Raw genomic sequence first — 20934 nt, 5'->3', positions numbered from 1 at the left:
CCCAGTGTTGCGAGCGCGCGCACTGGATGTAGCTCGAGCTGGTCCAGCACCGCAGGAGCGCCAGCGACACGTCAAAACACCAGCGGACGGGGACTGGGGTAGGGGGCTCGTGGGGTTTCAACTGCGCGGTTCTTGTGGTAACACAAGCTCCGCCGCTTTCACGCACGGATGCACGTAGACCCGATGAAATCGTCACGCGGATAGAATCTGTGGAATCTGTCGCGAGTGTTCCTGCAAGCAAGAACGCATCCGTACAACAGCGCGTCCAGCCCGGTCCGGTCTGGCTGTGTGGATCACCGAGTGGAAGGAAGGTGTAGAGACCGGGATCTGCACTGGACTCGTGGCCTAATCGGAGCATCCCAGTCCCGGGGAGCATCCGTCCATCCCTCTGCGCGCCAGCTCCAGCGGGAGGCCGGGAGTGGCTGAAGGATGTAGCAGCGGATTAACGGAAGAGGAGAGGTGTGCTCAGAGGAAGAGAGCTGGACCGAGCAGACCGGGTGGGACGGAGGGGACATGGGGAAGGACCAGGAGCTGCTGCAGGCCGTGAAGACAGAGGACCTACTGACAGCTCAGCGGCTCCTACAGAGACCACGGCCAGGAAAAGCCAGTGAGTATCCATCCTCTTGCTTCACACACACACACACACACACACACACACACACACACACACACACACACACACACACACACACACACACACACACACACACACACACACACACACACCGTCATTTCCAGGTCAGGGCAGTGCATTCCAAATCTAATGTGATCCCATCTAACCTAACTGTTTCAGTGATTGCGTGCGTGCATGGTCATGCATGTGTTTTGACGTTGAGTGTGCCTAGTGATGACGTTGCACTTGTGTCAGAGCAATCATCGGGATGTAATTAGAAATTAGGGATGCTTGTCATGCACCCCATCTCCTGCTATTTTATTTGCGCCTGCTGGATGAATGCACGGAAAATGTGCGTGCGTGCGTGTGAGGGACATTGAAGTATACAAAAGGTAATGCACTGCTCTCAGGACAGTGTGTGTGTGTGGGATTATTGGTGTGTGAAGACGCCAGATGTTAGTGGTAAAAATGTGATGATCGTACACGTGCAGAGATTTTCATACAAGCACGAGTGTGATGCTCGAGTGCTCATGGGATCCTTGCACAGATTCAGCTGGGACTTGAGGTGATAATTAGATTTCAATTACAGCCTTGAAACTGCTTTCCTCCTCTCCCATTTCTCCACAAGCCCCCTCCTCCCCCTGCGTTTCTCTCCTCCTCCGTTGTCACTTTCCTCTCTGCTCTCCCTCTCTCCCATCCTTGAGTCCCCTTGTCTCCTCTGGTCACCTCTCCTCTTTGCTCCTTCTCTCATGTGTGCATGTTTGTCTCTGAACATTGCAGTGGTGCCACGGAAAAGAAAAATGCTTTGCCTCAAATGCCAGAATGGATCAGCTGTGAGTGCTCAGGCCGCTGTGGAGGAGGAGTTAGGTTGAGGGTGAAAGAAATAAAGGAGGAGGGCAAGATTTTGAGGGAGTATTAAAGGAGTGAAACAGTGAGATGTAGATGCAGGGAGGTGGAGATGGTGTGTGTGTGTGTGTGTGTGTGTGTGTGTGTGTGTGTGTGTGTGTGTGTGTGTGTGTGTGTGTGTGTGTGTCCAGGTTTATGTTTGAATAATTAAACAGTAAGCCAGGTTTCCCTGCTGGAGGATTTTTGCCTTCTCAAATACACAATCCCTAGCACACACACTTCACACATCGGGTGTTAGTCATGTGCCTGACTGTGTTTGTATTATTAATAGAATGCTAATGAAGTTCAGAGCAGCAGTGTGGCAGGTCGGGGGGGTGGTTGTTGGTGCTGTCAAAATGGCACAAATTGATGTTGGGGATTAAAGAAATGGAGGTGGGCACAGGAGCAAGTGCAAACACTTAACTCCACAGCCTGTCGTAGTTACCGTGGGACTGTAAAGCTGGCTCCGTTTCACAGCTCTAGGAGTGACAACAACACACACTTTCAACATTGTGGCAAACATGTTTACCTGCTTTATTATAACAAAAGCTGCTTCACCCTAAATGGTGGAAAAAGCCTCAATTCTTCTCTCTTTTATTTGTGTTTTTGCTTCCAAGAATTTTAACCTTTGAAAAAAGTTCTTATTCAAGCAGTTTTTTAGGTCTGTAGTTTCCTTTTGGACTTTGGCTGCTTTCCTTTTATTTTCAGACCCTGACCACTCCCAGAGGATTGCCTTCATTCAGCTTAGCTGATTATTAAAAAAAAAGATTGGTTAGAAATTAGGTGTTTGCAGAAATGTGTCAGTAACATTCTGTTGGATTAACAAACATGTATATTATTTATGATAAAGTCGAGCTGACAGCTACCCAGGACGATAAGAGTGTTTCTATCAGTTGTGGAGAGCTTCCTGAATGGCCTCTGTTTAGAGAAACAGGATTTGCATCTAAAAGGACAGACGAGCTGAACCCTAGTTCCGACACTGCCATGATTAATGTGTTTTGTTTATTTTATAAAACTAGCCTGGCAAGCTATCCTATAAATGTGAAAATATAGTCTGCCTTGGCCCATCGGGAAAGTTCAGTTGAGGGGCAGGATCTACTGTTGTCTTTCAAACTGTCTCCTCATGTTATTGGACAATAAACAACGGATGTCAGTCAATGGGGCAGTCCACCATACCCTGTCGAATAAACCTCAAATACAGGGACGGCGTTAGGCCAGGCTACTTGGGCTCAAGCCCCGAATCTTTAATGAAAAGCCCCGGATCTCAAACGTGGATGTAACATGCAGTACCAAAGTCCAACAGAGAGGGAGCAGCTGGCAGTAGTTTGTATACAGCCTGCCTGAGCCTCCACCACTGAAGAAGAAGCCCTTCAGCAGCCGGCTTCTTCTACACTCTCTGCCTGAAACACATGTGTGAAGATGGACATAAGGACGTTTTTTAGACAAAAAGTATAACGATAGAACCCCAGCTTTGATGAGACTGGTGTTGACTCAGGTTTGTGAGTCTTATTTAAAAATATTTGTTGTGCTGCTGGTTTGCCTAAAGTTAGCTTACTATCAGGTAAAGTTGTTGGAGAAAGAAAGGGAATATTTATTATAATCTCACACTAAACACTAACAGGAACAATACTCTGCCCTGAATATGCTTAATATGTAGCTTCAGATTAAAAATTATGTGGTACAAGACAAATATATATGATGTTGACTAGTGCGTGTCGCTCGCGCGTGTGTGTGTGTGTGTGTGTGTTAAGCCCCAGATCTTCTTCAGTCCTTAATCCGCCCCTGCTCAAATACATTATATTTCTAAATAAATTACTTAAGCACCTCTATCTTCTCTTGACTCAAAGAAAACCCCAAGTCAGAATAGTCCAAAGTTGATGCCAAAGCCATTTCACCACCATCTTTGTTGTTCTGCTCCGTCGCATCCACATTCGCACACCCAAAGCGACGAAAAGTGACGATGGGTGACCAAGCGTTTGTTTCTGATGCATTGGGAGGTCCAGCACGTTGGGCGGCGGCGCGCTGTGCCAGAGCGTCTTTTTCAGACGCCCGCTGTAAAATGGAGATTTTAGCGAACTGTGACCTTTACCCTCTTGCAATTTAACTTTCCCCTCACCCCCATCCTAACCTTAACCCACTTGCACATGCAAAACGTTGTTTCTTGTTGTGTCGTTCCTCTCAAACACGGTTAATGGTAAATTTAGAACGAGAAACTGGTTCAAGGTTAGAAAGAGGGTGAGAGGAAGGTTAAATCGCTAGAGGTGTAAAAAATAGTGAAAAATGACAGAGCGATTTATTGGACTGTCCTTACTCTAGTTTATCCAAGGGTCAAGTCTGACTTGTTACTAGTTACTTGTTCGGCAAAAATACCAGTATCACGTGAGATGGATGGGTGTGTTAAGGTTGATAAAATAATGGTACATGAATGGAGATTAAAGCTGTTTTATCTTGTGACTAATCCAGTTTAATCTTCACCGCACTAAAACTAGCTGTTAGCTCCATGATCTTAAAGGATGTATAAGTGGTTTCTCCAAATTGAGGCTGTTCAGAATGCTAAGAGATGAGTTAGTAATTAGAAACAAGATAAGATCTTGAGCTTTCAAACGGTGTTAACTTACATCATTTGTCATTATGCGTAGGTCATTTCTGACACAGACCCTTATTATATAAGATAAAAGAGTGGGTGCCTGGTTTTTCATCCAAAACTTCTTTTGCCGATTATTGATTGATTGGTGTATGTTGATCAAGACATTAACTCACCCAGTTACAGCTGGGGTTCATTCAAAGAGTATTTAGTTCAAGACTAAAAGAATCCACCCATTTGTTGGAGTTGATCCACTCGTCCCTGAACAGCTGGAGGTAGACTCACTGGGTACTCAGCGTGGTGACACAGCCATTCACGAAGGTGGTTCCGTTTTTGGACCGAGCAGCTGGAGGAAATCCCCCAAAACAACCCTGTGCTGAAATGACTGATTTCACATTCAGGACAGTTTGAGTCGAGGCTGGGAAGAATTAAAGCGATGTGAAGTGATAAGAGGAGATGTGTCACTCTTAAACCTCAGCAGAAGCTCAGTGAAACTTTTAGTTAATAAACAAACTTCATGTCCCGAGACAACCTTTAATTTAACCTTGATGAACAGCAATCTACCGTCGTCGTCGTCTTCCTCCGCTTATCCGGGTCCGGGTCACGGGGCAGCATCCCAACTAGGGAGCTCCAGACCGTCCTCTCCCCGGTCACCTCCACCAGCTCCTCCGGCAGGACCCCAAGGCGTTCCCGGACCAGATTGGAGATGTAACCTCTCCAACGTGTCCTGGGTCGACCCGGGGGCCTCCTGCCGGCAGGACATGCCCGAAACACCTCCCCAGGGAGGCGTCCAGGAGGCATCCTGACCAGATGCCCAAACCACCTCAACTGGCTCCTTTCGATCCGGAGGAGCAGCGGTTCTACTCCGAGTCCCTCCCGAATGTCCGAGCTCCTCACCCTATCTCTAAGGCTGAGCCCGGCCACCCTACGGAGGAAACTCATTTCGGCCGCTTGTATCCGCAATCTCGTTCTTTCGGTCATTACCCAAAGCTCATGACCATAGGTGAAGATTGGGACGTATATTGACCGGTGTAACGTGAGGAAATATGGGTTTTCTGTGCCAAAGGTTTCATTTGGACGTCTCCCGGAAGAGTGATTTCAGTGCGGAATAACTTCCGGTTTTTCAAAATAAGACATCAAAGTGAAACACAGAGAAAATGCGTAATTTTGTTAAAAATTAGCTTTTAGATGAAATAAATCGGATATATCGCAGATATAGAAGTCTGGATTAGCTCGCCAAAATGTAGTGAACCTGGGTAGGCTCTGCCAATTATGTAGAGTAATGGTTTATGCTCTTTTATGAAAGAGGAACCATTCTACATATTAATTTGAGATATTAATTTTAATAAATTAATAATCAAATTTTATAGAATTGAGAAGACTCAAAGGTTGTTTTCATCGATAAACTGTCGATAATATCCGTGGGTCTGTGTTTCAGTTCAATGAAGAGACAAGTTTGAAAGTTAAAAGATTTAATTCTTCAAATTAAACTAATGATTTTGAAATGACAAGCATAGGAAATAACAATCAACATTGGCAACTTTGTTGAACAATCTTTAACAGTTGATATTTTAAACTTGCTCAAATAGACCTTGTGTTGAATGTGTGAAAATTGAAAATGAGGTGATATGAATGCGTGTGTGCGTCTGATTTTGCTTCAGGAAGAAACAGATGCCTGAGTGAAAAGTGATGGTTTGAATAAACTTAGGTTTTGTTGGAAAAAATGCATCAAACGCTATCTCTCGTGGACTGCCTCACCGTTTTAAGAGCCTCTTTTAGACACGGGACGTCAAAAGACGACGTTTCATCCAGGGGTGACACCTTGGCTGGCAGAGAAGACAAAGGTGTGCTGCGACCCGGTCCAGAGATGACCTCTGTACACGTGATGATGAAGCGTTTGCAGATGCGCTTTCTTAAGTTTAATTACTCAGAAAATCAAAGACTCTGGACGAGTCTGCGTTAGCGGTTGCAATTCGGCTATTCCCGTCTGGCTTGGCAGGAATAGCGGGGGGGGGAGGAGCCGCAGGCTCCCTTCCCCGTGTGTGTGTTCAACATGTCCGCCCTCTCTCATTGACCAACACCGAACTGAATCATGAACGGAAAACTTACCAAAAGCCTTTCTCTTCTCAAAGCAAAACTTGTGCGTCAGAGCAAATGTGTTTTGGAGTTTACTGTGAGAGAGTGTGTGTGTGTGAAGGTCATTATAACATCTTCAAACATTATTTAATTAAGCATTGATTCATTAGTTATTATGATTACCCAAAGCATAATAATCATTCATTTGATTAAAACACATTTATAATGAGCAAAGTGATAATACTGATCATTTAACAACTTAAAATAAAGGAAAGGAAGTTTAAGACTTTGTTATGTTATGACTAGCTTTTCCATGAGAACACATCTTCTGGCACTGCAGGTGTTATGGTTTCTCCCAGACTCGATGGCGTTCAGGTCTTAATCTGTGGGTGAAAGTTCTCAGCGACCCAGCTTTGACCCAGCCAAGTCAAATGAAACCTTTGGCACAGAAAACCCATATTTCCTCACGTTACACCGGTAAATCGAGAGTATGGCTTTCTGGCTCAGCTCCCTCTTCACCACGACAGATCGGCTCAGCGTCCGCATCACTACAGACGCTGAACCAATCCGCCTGTCGATCTCCCGATCCCTCCTACCCTCACTTGTGAACAAGACCCTAAGATACTTAAACTCCTCCACTTGAGGTAGGACCTCTCCCCCGACCCGGAGTTGGCAAGTCACCCTTTTCCGGTTGAGAACCATGGTCTCAGATTTGGAGGTGCTGACCCTCATCCCAGCCGCTTCACACTCGGCCGCGAACCTCCCCAGCAAGAGCTGAAGGTCAGAGCTGGATGAAGCTAGGAGGACCACATCGTCCGCAAAAAGCAGAGACGAGATTCTCCTGCCACCAAACTCGACACACTCCACACCACGGCTGCACCTAGAAATTCTGTCCATTAACTTTTAGTTAATAAACAAACTTTATGTCCCGAGACAACCTTTAATTTAACCTCGATGAACAGCAATCTACCGTCATCGTCGTCTTCCCCCGCTTATCCGGGTCTGGGTCGTGGGGGCAGCATCCCAACTAGGGAGCTCCAGACCGTCCTCTTCCCAGCCACCTCCACCAGCTCCTCCGGCAGGACCCCAAGGCGTTCCCAGACCAGATTGGAGATGTAACCCCTCCAACGTGTCTTGGGTCGACCCGGGGGCCTCCTGCCGGCAGGACATGCCTGAAACACCTCCCCAGGAGGCATCCTGACCAGATGCCCAAACCACCTCAACTGACTCCTTTCAATCCGAATGTCCGAGCTCCTCACCTTATCTCTAAGGCTGAGCCCGTCCACCTTACGGAGGAAACTCATTTTGGCCGCTTGTATCCGCGATCTCATTCTTTTGGTCATTACCCAAAGCTAATGACCATAGGTGAGGATTGGGACGTAGATTGACCGGTAAATCGAGAGCCTGGCTTTCTGGCTCAGCTCCCTCTTTACCACGACAGATCGGCTCAGCGTCCGCATCACTGCAGATGCTGAACCAATCCGCCTGTCGATCTCCCGATCCCTCATACCCTCACTCATGAACAAGACCCCAAGATACTTAAACTCCTCCACTTGAGGTAGGACCTCTCCCCCGACCCGGAGTTGGCAAGCCACCTTTTTCCGGTCGAGAACCATGGTCTCAGATTTGGAGGTGCTGATCCTCATCCCAGCCGCTTCACACTCGGCCACGAACCTACCCAGCAAGAGCTGAAGGTCAGAGCTGGATGAAGCTAGGAGGACCACATCATCCGCAAAAAGCACAGACGCGATTCTCCTGCCACCAGACTCGACACACTCCACACCACGGCTGTGCCTAGAAATTCTGTCCATAAAGGTAATGAACAGAACCGGTGACAAAGGGCAGCCCTGGCGGAGTCCAACCCTCACCGGGAACAGGTCCGACTTACTACCGGCTATGCGGAGCAAACTCACGCTCCTCTGGTAAAGGGACTGAATGGCCCTTAACAGAAAGCCACCCACCCCATACTCCTGGAGCGTCCCCCACAGGGTGCCCCTGGGGACACGGTCATAAGCCTTCTCCAAATCCACAAAACACATGTGGATTGGTTGGACAAACTCCCATGCCCCGTCCATCACCCTTGCAAGGGTATAAAGCTGGTCCACAGTTCCATGGCCAGGACGAAAACCACATTGCTCCTCCTCAATCTGGGATTCAACTATCGATAGGACCCTCCTCTCCAGTACCTTGGAGTAGACCTTTCCAGGGACGCTGAGGAGTGTGATCCTCCTGTAGTTGGAACACACCCTCAGGTCACCCTTCTTAAAGATGGGGACCACCACCCCGGTCTGTCACTCCACAGGAACTGCCCCCGATGACCATGCAATGTCACGTCTCTGCAACAGCAATCCACCTTTTGGTAGAATTTTCCATAGTAAAAACATGAAATATAACCTGTTTTCTCAGCATTTTTATGTTGATCTTTGAAACTGAAAAACAAAACCTCCTTGAATTCTAGTAGACGGTTTTTGTTTATTTTTACAATAATCTATGAAATTAAGACATAATAGCTCAGATATGGTCTTGCTAAAATCATAAACGTGACAGGTAGAGTACATGTTTAGTGTTTGGTAAACTTTAAATCACGGCTACGGATGCTCATAAAATGGCAGATCTTTGCCTATAGGCAATTCTGATCATATTTTGAACCGTCATGACTTTCTATGTTGTTTCTGATTTATCTGACGCTAAACATCTTCTACTCAACATAAAACACTTTGTGATAGAACTGTATTGGTTTACAGTCACTGAAATATAAATTAATCAATAGTCTTAAAATGAACATGAATGTATGATGTTCAGTTAATCAAATTTCTATGTTGAGTTTGTCAAAAGTTGGAAAAACAATATTTCTGGCCAAATAGGCTTAAATTATTTTGTCATAGTTCACTTTGGAAGCATGCATTTATTTAGTCATGGTTTCCGATAAGCACACACTTCCTCCCCCGTGGATGACAAAAGTCACACCTGTTTTGTGGAAGTGCTTTAACAAGTCAAGACAAGAACACAGAATGAGGGCAAAACACAATGGTGGTGTATATGATGCATGTAAATAATTTCATTTATCACCTTCACATACTTTTATGACAAAATGTTTCCATATAGTTTAATTTCTAAACACTGTTGTCATGAAGAATCACATTTTCACGGGTACTGATGCTCTGCTTTGGCAGCCGGGCTTGCGTAGAAGTGCTGACTGACTGTCCATGTTTTGTTTGTGTCACGGATCAACCATGTTTAAGTTTAATCTGTTGGTGTCTACATGTGTTTTAAACAAATGGCTGAATGTTGAATATTTTTTGAGTCTCATTTAAAAAAAACAAAGTTCGTGGTTGTCTTTAAAGACCAAGCTCACCAAGTTTTTTTATTTGTCAGTCACTCTCAGGCTGACCTGCAGGCTGAACATGAAAATGGTCTTCTACCCCTATTTCCTGCACTAGCCATGAATAGAAAATGGGGTTGGAGTGGGTTTAAAAAAGCCAGTCAGCTCTACATCACATTAGAATTAGCATTCATGGACTCTCCCTTCTTGGCTCGCGACAGGGATGGCTGTTGTTGATTTAGCAGAGTAGGTGTCAGCTAGTAGAAGCTAACTGTTAGCATTAGCAACTCCACAATATGGTTGAACTCCTTCAGGCTTGTGGTATTTGTGGAGATAGAATATCAACATTGCAGAGCAAACAGAGTCAGTGGTAGAGTCGCGTTGCTGTTAGCCAGTCAGAGGTGAGATGTCCGAATATCAGGAAATATGAGTCGTTGTCTGCTCCCCTCTGCTTCTGCTCACTTCTACTTCATGAAACAGAGCTTTCGTCCCAAGAGATGGACTTAATTTCATTTATACTATCGGGACCACTGCAAACATGTGCAAATGAAAAACCAGTGAACTTGGTCTTTAAAAACAAGGGCACCAGGCCTCACTGAATATAAGGAGTAAATCCTGCACCAACCATCAAAAACAAACATTTGGTTCCCCTGTCAAGGTTTTCAGGAGCTGCAAATATTGTTTTTGACTGAAAATAAATTATAACTACTTCATTCACTGACTGCAACTGGCTGCGCTGATTCTTTTTCAAACACTTGTGGACGCTAAAAGAGCTCGTTGGCATTCAGAAATCAGCTAAAGCCGTGGAGGTAAAGTCTGTGATGATTTTGTTTTGATAGTCAGAATCTATTATTTCAGCGGGTCTGTCCTCATCTTTATAGTATTAGTTCTGAAATATTACACCACAGCTTTTATCCACAACGTTCAAACATCGAGTCTCTCTACTGAATCACTTCAGGCAACAAAAGAGTGGTACTTTTAAGCAAAATTGCATGCCAAATTATCCTTAATAACTACACAATTTGTTAATTTATTTTTTTTATCTTTGACACGTTTGAAAACAAACTCTTATCTAGGAGATATAAGAACAGCCCTATCATAATTGTATCTCTTCTGTTTTGCAGCAAATCACTGAAATGGCCTTCATCAGAAATCAGGGAGCCATCTTTTATCGCTGCTTGTAATCTGTGAACGGTCGGTGCTATAGAAGACAGAAACAGACGTTTAATCAGACAAACCTCTTTGGTGCTGTTTTAAACCATCAGAGCTTCGAGAGAGCAGCAGCTAATGAACCGGATGCATTATTGTGTCGAAGTTGGGCATAAATTAACTCAACTCTGAAATCCTGGGGTCAAAATGGATCTAGCACAGTTCTGAGTTAAATATAGCTTCTGTGTGTGTGTGTGTGTGTGTGTGTGTGTGTGTGTGTGTGTGTGTGTGTGTGTGTGTGTGTGTGTGTGTATGTGTATGTGTGTGTGTGTGTGTGTGTGTGTGTGTGTGTGTGTGTGTGTGTGTATGTGTGTGTGTGTGTGAGACTCAATCATCTCTGATCTAGCTGCGGCTCTTGGGTGGATTTGGTTGGTCTCTGTATCATCTGTCTCCTCTTGTGATCCCACACTGACTCTGTTATGCTGAGATCAAGACTCAGTCGGGTCCAAACACTCTGCTGCAGAACTGAGTGCTCCTATTTTCTCTGGGTGTGTTCTTAAGGGGTTTTATCATCCTGTAGTTTGAATTTAGAAGAAATCTTAAATCTCATACCTTTTTTGAGCTATTATACAGTGACCCTTAGTTAAGTTAGTTGGACTAGTCTCTAAATGATACTGGACTTCAGAACTTCTCTGGTAATGAGAACCCATGAGAAACCATCCACATCACCTCTGAGCTTTGCGGAGTCTAAGGTGTTTTCTTCTTCTGCCAGGAGAGTCACAGCTAAGCTTCACATTCAAAGTGAACGACAGGATCTCAGGTCAGATCGATTCTGGGATGATGTTCAGTTACAACTTGATGGTGACATTGAAAAAAACATGGTCATGTTAATGCCTGCCAAGTGATTGACAGTCTGAGGATGGCACAGTGAGGAGTTGTCATGGTAACCACAGCTCCATTGCAGCATTATGCCTAATTTTATGATAATTAAAAAAATGAACCAATGTCCAAAGACACCAACAGAGAAACGTTACAGTGATGGCACTTCAGTGAGGGGAAAAATAACAAGTTTAACAAATTTATTGTCATAGTTTTGATGAGCTGAGAGAATCAGACAAAACTAGGTTCATAAGAGGAAATTTCATGATGAAAACAAATTTAATTTGAACATTTTATTTAGTGTTATAATTAAAGTTTCAGATTGAATCTGGATCACCTTACGTCCTTAACTTCAGTTGTGCTGCTACAGATTAGCTGCTGTGCTTGGTATAATTGTTCTGTTTCATGACCCAGTTTAGCCCAGCTCCAGCTGGCTGACAGATGGCTTCACATTTGACTCAACAATACATCAGTCTACGATTTAAGAGGTCATTGTTGACAATGACTGCAAGGTGCCCAGGTTCCTGTGGCTGCAAAACAAGCCCAAACCATCATCCCTCCACCACCATGCTGTTGTGTATGGTTAAAGGATACTTTCCAAACTTCAACTGTGCTTCCAGCTTAAATTTAGACAGATCTCTTAAAGGTGTGGAACGATGAAAATATATTTTTCAACAGTTATTTCTGATTATAATCATTCACTCTGAGCTTTTCATGCAAACTGAACATGAAAATCGTCTCCTACATCTATCCCCTGTATTTTCATTTTGCCTGGGTTTGACTGTGTGATTTTTGTACATGTGATTAGTCTCCTACATCTATCTCCTGTATTTTAATGTTGCCTGGGTTTGACTGTGTGATTTTTGTACATGTGATTTATATATATATATATATATATATATATATATATATATCATTTTATTTTATTTTATTTTTTATGTATATATCTGCTGCTGTCTATCCTGGCCAAGTCTCCCTTGATAGGCTCAGAAGTCTCTTGTCCAGACTACACCTAGAGAAGCTCATTTATGCATTCATCTCCAGCAGGCTGGACTATTGCAATCATTGTTTGTCTGGTTTTCCCAAAAATTCTGTGAAGTAACTGCAGTTTATTCAGAATTAAATTAAATTAAATTCAGTTTATTGATATAGTGCCAAATCATGACAAGAGTCATCTCAAGGTGTTGAGACCATAGGCCCTATCAAACAAAATGTTTTAAGCCTGGTGTTAAAAGTAGAAAAGGTGTCCGCCTCACGGATTAAAGCTGGGAGCTGGTTCCACAAGAGAGGAGCCTGATAAGTAAAAGATTTGCCTCCCATCCTATTTTTAGAAATTCTGGGAACCACCAGTAAACCTGCAGTCTGAGAGCGAAATGCTCGGTTAGGAACATATGGAACAATCAGGTCACCGATGTATGATGGAGCTTGATTGTTAAGAGCTTTATATGTGAGAAGAAGGATCTTAAAATCTATTCTGAATTTAACAGGTAGCCAATGTAGGGAAGCTAAGACAGGAGAGATATGATCTCTCTTTTTAATTCTCATCAGAACTCTAGCTGCAGCATTTTGGACAAGCTGAAGACTTTTAACTACATTCTGTGGACTTCCTGAGAGTAATGAATTACAGTAATCCAGTCTTGATGTAATAAATGCATGAACTAGTTTTTCAGCATCACTCCAGGAAAGGATGCTTCTTATCTTAGCAATATTCCAAAGGTGGAAAAAGGAAATCCTACAAACATGTTTAACCTGGGATTTGAATGTCCTGGTCAAAAATAACACCAAGGTTCCTTACTTTGTTCTCTGAGACAAATTTAATGTTCTTCAGGTCAGGTAATTGGCTAAGCAGTTTCCATTTATAAAGTTTCGGTCCAAAGATGAGAATTTCAATCTTGTCCAGATTTAAAAGCAGAAAGTTTAGAGTCATCCAACTTTTTATGTCCTCAAGACAAGCCTGCAATCTACGTAACCAATCAGTTTCATCAGCATTAATGGATAAATATAAATGAGTATCCTCAGCATAAGAGTGGAAGTTTATCCCATGCTGTCTAATGATTTTACCAATTGGGAGCATATATATAGTAAAAAGAATTGGTCCAAGCACTGAACCCTGTGGTACTCCACAAGTAACCCTGGAGTATGAAGAAAATTTATCATGTACATTAACAAAATTAACTTTGTCAGACAGGTAGGATTTAAACCAGCCTAGCGCTGTTCCTTTGATGCTTTCAAAATGTCCAAGTCTTTCCAAAAGAACATTGTGATCAACTGTGTCAAAGGCAGCACTGAGATCTAACAAGACTAGAACAGACACAAGATTCTTATCTGAGGCCATGAGAATATCGTTTGTAACTTTCACTACTACGATTTCTGTGCTGTGATACTCTCTAAAACCAGACTGAAATTCCTTAAAGAGATCATTAGTGTTTAGATGCTCACATACTTGATTGGCCACTATTGCTGCCAAATGCTGCTTCTTGGGTCTTAACAAGAACCAAGAGAGTCGAGCACATCACTCCTGTTCTTAAATCTCTACACTGGTTACAAACCAATTTCAAAGTACTACTACTGGTTTATAAATCACTCTTGGCATGGGGTCAGAATACTTGTCAGATCTCCAGATCTCAACAGTAGGATATTTTTTAACTGCATATACACCCAGAAGGGCTGAGATCCTTAGGAAACAGTCAGCTGGTAGAACCCCAGGTCAGAAGCAAACAGCTGCTTTTAGCTACTATGCTGCACACAGATGGAATCAGCTTCCTCATGACCTCAAATGTGCCCCAACTCTAGTAACTTTTAACTGAAAATTGAAAACTTGCATGTATTCATCCGCTTTTGAATGATTGTTTCGTATGCTGCACCTTCTGCACTGTAACTGCTCACCCTTTCACTTTGTCTTTTTTCTGATTCTGAAATTTTTAATTAATTAGTGTATTTCATTAGTTCTAAATGTGTGCATGTATTTTAATTTTGCTGTCACGTTGATTTTAATGTTTATGCTATTCTAGCTAATGGAAAGCACATTGAATTGCCTCTGTGTATGAAATGTGCTATAAAAACAAAGCTGCCTTGCCTTAAATGCTTTCTACCTTTTACGTTCTCATTTGTTTAGTTTTATCTGTAAAATAACATTTTGAGCTTAGCTGAGGTTTCCATGATGCTGAAGGTCACAATTATTAAGAAAATCACACATTTCAACGTCTATGATTTCAACACCATCTCAATCTGATACGAGCCAAATTCACGGAGCAGCGTTAATAGATGGCTGGGAATTAAATCCTAAAATATCAGGATTTTAATATTTTTTCTCCAAAATAATGAGATTTTAGGAGTTTCTATGGTTCAGTGATTCTCTGATAGAAGCACAGATCCCTTTAATCATCAGCCAGAGGGTGGTGGGGATGGTCTGGGTCTTATTTTTAATCCAAATAGATAGGGGGAACCTAAACGTGCACAAAAACACTCTCTCTCTCTCTCTCTCTCTCTCTCTCTCTCTCTCTCTCTCTCTCTCTCTCACACACACACACACACACACACACACACACACACACACACACACACACACACACACACACACACACACACACACACACACACACACACATTTACGCCTGTAAGAAAAGTGATGTCAGAATCTGAATGTCAACAGGGCCAGCAAAACCTTCAATCAGCACACGCTCTTTAGCAAATTACAGGGAAAATTAGAGTGTGAGAGCAGGATGAAGGCATGAAGAGCCGATTGTGCGGTGGGGAGAGGGAGAAGCTTTTCCACAGATTACAGAACAGCCACGGATTATGGCTGGTGGATTATAAGGGTTTGGCTGAAAACAAGGGGGAAAAATTTTAATGGAAAAGGTAGAGCAAACAAATATTTTCTGTCAATTTCTTGGTTAGTGGGTTTTCAGTTTCCTTTTTAAAGATCAGTGTTGTTTCATACACTATCAATGAAACACTAACTTTGCAATTTATTAATTATTAGAACATTTCTTTCGTATGAATAAATGATCAGTTATGTTTATTTTTTGGCTGATTATAGTTTCTAATAAGTATGATTAACAGAACATTTTAATGAGAAAAATTCTACCTTGTACGTTATAGTCACGTACACTCTACGAAATGAAATGCTGAATTTACTCAACCAAGTTTTCTGCTTCACCGTCCAACTGGATGAAAGTGAAATTACAACTATCGTAAAGAACTCTGTCACAGCCTGCTGAAGCTAGCGCTATCAAGAAGCTAATGCTAACACAAGTCAATTGTACTAAAAGAAGCCAAGAAGTAAAAAGATCCACATTGTTGGACAAAAAATATTATAACTTACAAGTTCAGCAGCAACAAAGCCAGGTCACCATCAGTCTGTGATTTTGTAGCCTCCATTAGCTTTCTCAAACTAGCGTAGGCCGTCCAGATGTTCACTCTGGTTTTAGTTCTTTGCTTCATCTCCAAAGACATAACTCTCTTTGACTTCTAGGCTCCTACACGATGCTAACAAAAACAGTGAAAATGTTCCTTCTCCTTGTGTTTTTTATTAACGGTTGGCAAACAAAAAACACTAAGTGCTAGCCTTTATACGAGCTACCGGCACAGTAAATAGCTATTGCCGTAAAGCAGGTAGTAACCTCCTCCTAGTGAACCTACCCTAACCACAAAACAGGTAAGTGTAGTTTCTGGTCACCAGAGGGCTACAGATTGCTGTCCAATGTCAAGTTGCCCAAGGTTCAACAACCACTGAAACCATTTTGAAAGCATTAGCTTAAAGTGTTAAAAACTCCTTAGTGTTGCTTTAAATTTAAAGAGTAGTATACATCATCACATACTGGTATCTTAAATATAAATTTATTTTACTCTTTTAAATTCAACTACGTTTAGTTGAACCAGATGATTTAACATGGTTAAGTAAATAAAACATTTTAATTCATAGAGTGTAGATAAAACTCCCCCAATTTTTGACACTCTGCATCGCATATTTTATTTATAATAATTAAAATTAAAACAGCTTTTACTCAGATTTTTTGGTTTAAAAAGACAAACTCTTGTTAAAGTGATTGATGAATGCAACAAATATTAAATCGCATGAACTAAAACATTAATCCAAAGGAATTTCCGGATGAAACCTCCAAATATAGTCGTACTGTTACTCTCAAGTTAAACAGTTCTATTTGTAGAGAAAAACATGGCATCTTATCTTAGCAAAAATTCTAATGTGACTTCTTATGACTAAAGTTGGACGAACAAATATTTATATCTGCCTGTTAAATTTGAAGCTTTGGAGTTTATTATCTATGCGTGTTTCTGTTGGACAGCTTTTTATGCCACCTGATTTGTGTTTGGTTGTTAATTTCATTTTTGTTTATTCAGCCCAGCTCCATTTGTTTTGTGCTTAGTCTGTCCTGCTGATGGATAAATACCTTTTGCAAAAATGTGCTTTGGATGAATTTACATTTTGTCCAAAAAGTACTTTCATTTATTTTCTTCTTGCCACTCTCCATCTTTACGTTTTGTTATCCAAAATGTTATTATGGCAAACGCAAAGCTGAGAAGTTAAATTTGCACTGAATAAAATTTAGAATTTAAAACTTCACTTGTTAAATGTGGGAGAAAAGGTTTAAATAGCTAAATGTGCTTTTGTTTCAGAGCTTTGGCTGCTACTTTGAGCCTTTCGGATCAAATAGTTTTAAATATCCTAATTTCTATTCATTCAAACATACATTAAATTAACCATTGTCAAATAAAATCCACAACTAGGATTTACAAATATACCTGTTGTTTCCCATTTTGTCTTTAATTTTCATCATGCTGTCGCTTCTGAAAACAGTTTATTGTTGAAACAGTTTAAAGGCAGATGGTTACTTTTAAACTGTCAAAGTCACAAAAGTTGTTTTTATCACCATCAGCAGGGAGTCAGTTATTAGAAATCTGCACAAAAGCACTGCACATATTTGCCACTGATTGAGTGTTTATACTTGGACTTTTCTTTATTTTTATTTCAAGCACTTTGTTTCTTTTGCAGAGCTCCTTGGAGCCGCGAAGCGGGTTAACGTCAACATCCAGGATGCAGACGGGTGAGAGAATCAACCTTGTTTCATCACTTCCGTTCCTTCCTTACTTCATTAGTATTAGTATAGTTACTTACTCATTCCCTGTTTTAAGATCCAGGAATGCTATAACCAAACGCAAAGAATTCCAACACAGGATATTTTTTACAGGTGTAGAAGGAAATAAAGGATAACAAATATTTTCAGCATGTGCACACAATCATGTCACTAAAGCTTCATTTTTCCCTCCCAAAACTTTCTTAAAGACGGTGCATTAACAGTGCCACTCTCACTGATCAGTAACCAGAAAACCCCTGGAGGCAGATGACCATCTCACCGTAGATGATACTTTTGATGTGCAGCAGCATCTTTTTTTATTACTTTAATACATTTGTAATAAATCATAGTTTATATATATACATATACATACATATATATATATATATATATACATATATATGTGTATGTATAGAGCTCCGGGAGTTGACGCCACTTCTCCCGGCATGCAACAGTTCAAATTGAAACGGCGCCGGCAGTTGGACTATTTGTTAATGTCAGAAAACTCAATCAAACGGGAAATATGGTAGATTCGTGTTGTGCCCCAGGATGCAGAACAGACGCGGACGACATAAGGAATGAGCCATCTACAGGATTCCCCAAGATCCGGAGCGCCGCAAACGTTGGATCATTGTAATAAAACGCGCTAGTGACCGGGCGAAAATGAAGCTGTGGGATCCCGAGAGTAAAGGTTTTCGCTTATGCAGCGACCACTTCATATCAGGTACTTAAACCAACGTTTCCTCAACTGTGTTGGTGTTTATTTTAAATGCTTTTATTACGATTCTTAGTGGGCTTCCTAAACTTATTTTGGCGTGGCTTTTTCTGTCTTATTACTCATAGCCAGTGTTGTGAGTAATGTGGTACAAAAGTAATTAATTACTGTAATGCATTGCTTTTTGCTGTAATGTGGTAATGTAAGGCATTACAGGGAAAGAAAATGGTAATATTTACTCGGTACAATTGTCAGTGACGCGGTAATTACAATGCATTTTTAAACCCAGAATCAAGATGTGTTCCTTAAAAATTCAAATTGCGGGAAACCCGACGAAAGATCCAGTATCTGCATATATTACGTTATTTATGGACTCAGCTTTGCGGGCAGAGAGGACGCAGCGGTAACGGCTCAACTACTCCAGCTGCGTCCTGCACGCGGCCGCTGCAACATTCACAAAATCGCTCCACTAAAACAAAATAATTAACTTGCGATCGTTCATATCAGCGCATGTTCTCTGGTATTTTGTGCTTTTCTGACAGGCTTTGCCTCAGCTGAGTTCATAATCTGTGCCCCGGTGATTTCAACTCATTACTGCTGGAGCGCCGCACATGTGAAGATCTCTTTGGCTGATCGTTAGAAAGTAGGAAGTCTAGGAAACAGTTTTTTCTGGAAGACGGAGAAAACATGCAGCATGCAGGAAGGTTAGAGAGAGAAAGAGCAGGTAATTATTCAAATAAAATCAACAAAACAAAACAAAGTGCTTGAAAAGAAAAAAATAGGTAGATTTATCCCCAATAATCATTTTTACCAGTGAAAAGCAATAATATATAAGCATTTAATATTTATACATGTGATAGAATCAGATCACCCCAGAAGTCAGTCCCACATCCAGGGCCGTATCAAGGCATTTGGGGACCAAGGCAAATATAGGCTTGGAGCCCCCACCACCTCACTCCCTGCTCAGTTAATATAAGATGGCAGCGCGCTGAGAGTACAGATTGTTGTTGCTTTTATTTAATAAACAATCATTTTAAAGCACTGATATTATATCTGTTTTTAACAGCAGTCCTAGCTCAGACACCACATCACTTTCCACATATATGTCATGAGCTCACTGAGCGTCAGATTACCAGATTCATATTGAAGTTGTTTTGGTGAAAGTAACTTAAAGTAATGCAAAAGTAGTGTAATGCCTTACATTTTAAAATCAGTAATATTGTAATGTAATGAATTACTTTAAAATGAGGGTAACAAGTAATAAATAATGCATTACAGTTTTCAAGTAACTTGCCCAACACTGCTCATAGCAGCAAGTAAACGTCACGTAAAACGTTGCCTCGTGTTTCTGCGTGCTGCCTTTTACGTGTTTTATGATCACAGCAATTAACCGGCTAAGCTGTATTTAATTTCTAAGCAATGGTTGATCAATTGTCAGATCACACATAAAAAGCACTTTGGATTGTTATTATCTGTCTCACCGAGACAGATCTCAGACAGATCCTGAGACGCTCCTGCCTGACATATTTATTTTATTCACGGGGAAAAAAATCAAACTAGTGATTTCTCTTGGCGTTCAGTTTATACATTCAAACAGCACAGCACTCTATTTAAACTACTTACGTGTAAATCTGTTATTTGTCCATCCATCCATCCATTTTCTTCTGCTTATCCGGAGTCGGGTTGTGGGGGCAGTAGCGTAGAGAGTCCCAGACTTCCCTCTCCCCAGCCGCCTGAGCCAGCTCCTCCGGGTAAATCCCAAGGGGTTCCCCGGCCAGGTCCAGTAAGAAGTCCGCTCCGACAGCTTCTGGCGTTTTTAAAAAGTATCCCAGGGACACGGTAAGGGTCGGAGATGTTTAGTCTATTTAATTTCTGACTATATAAAACGATTTCTTCGGTTTTAAAGTGTGAAGTAAACTCAGACGAAGTAAAATCCAAGCCGATCCCGTTCAGTTCATGGTTAAGATCCGTGTTTGTTTAGCTTCTTTTACCTGCCAATATGGCGTCTATTAACTGAGAGTCACATGGGGTCCAGAGCTCTCTCTCTCTCTCTATATATATATATATATATATATACCCCGCCACAAATTCCCATCACACCCTCTGCGGGTGGTCTCATCCTTCAAAGCTCAGGTCCTCTACCAGAGGCCTGGGAGCTTGAAGGTTCTGCTAAGTATCAGGCTGTTCCTAGAACTGCACTTTTCTAGACTAAGATGTCTGATGTTTTTCCTGGGATCTGCTTTAGCCACTCTTCCAGTTTATATATACCATTAAAAAAAATGCATTATTCTCAATAGTTTTTGCAGATATTTTTGTTGAAACAGTAACAGGCAAATTAAGCTGTTTTATATTCTAAAGCTATTATATTTGAAACAATAACTTAAATAATTTATTGAAATTTTGTCTTTTTTTCTGAGATGTTTATGCATCTCAATTTGAGGTAAATGTGTTGCATGCATAACCCTTTTGTTTATTTTTTAAAGAGCAAGTTCACCAAGAAACCATTTTTACTTGTTATTTTTTAAATATGATGTGTCACTCTGAGTTTAACATGCAGGCTGGACGTGAAAATGGTCTTTTACCCCTATTTCCTGCATTAGCTGCCGATAGAAAATA

General features: G+C 41.6%; 1 protein-coding gene across 1 annotated transcript in view; it reads left to right on the top strand.

The window, feature by feature from the left end:
• The first annotated feature begins 369 nt into the window (after positions 1–369).
• Positions 370–20934, top strand: part of LOC107373155 (caskin-1) — a 65820-nt gene continuing 45255 nt past the window's right edge. The window contains exons 1-2 of the mRNA XM_054737736.2: positions 370–607; positions 17522–17573. Coding sequence (XP_054593711.1) covers positions 514–607; positions 17522–17573 — 146 coding nt within the window. The 5' untranslated portion in view covers positions 370–513. The remainder of the gene's footprint in view (positions 608–17521; positions 17574–20934) is intronic.

This window comes from Nothobranchius furzeri, chromosome 4 (assembly GCF_043380555.1).
Source record: "Nothobranchius furzeri strain GRZ-AD chromosome 4, NfurGRZ-RIMD1, whole genome shotgun sequence".
NCBI classification, from domain to species: Eukaryota; Metazoa; Chordata; class Actinopteri; order Cyprinodontiformes; family Nothobranchiidae; genus Nothobranchius; species Nothobranchius furzeri.
Note: the sequence above shows the minus strand (reverse complement) of the source record. Positions and strands in the feature narration are given on the sequence as shown.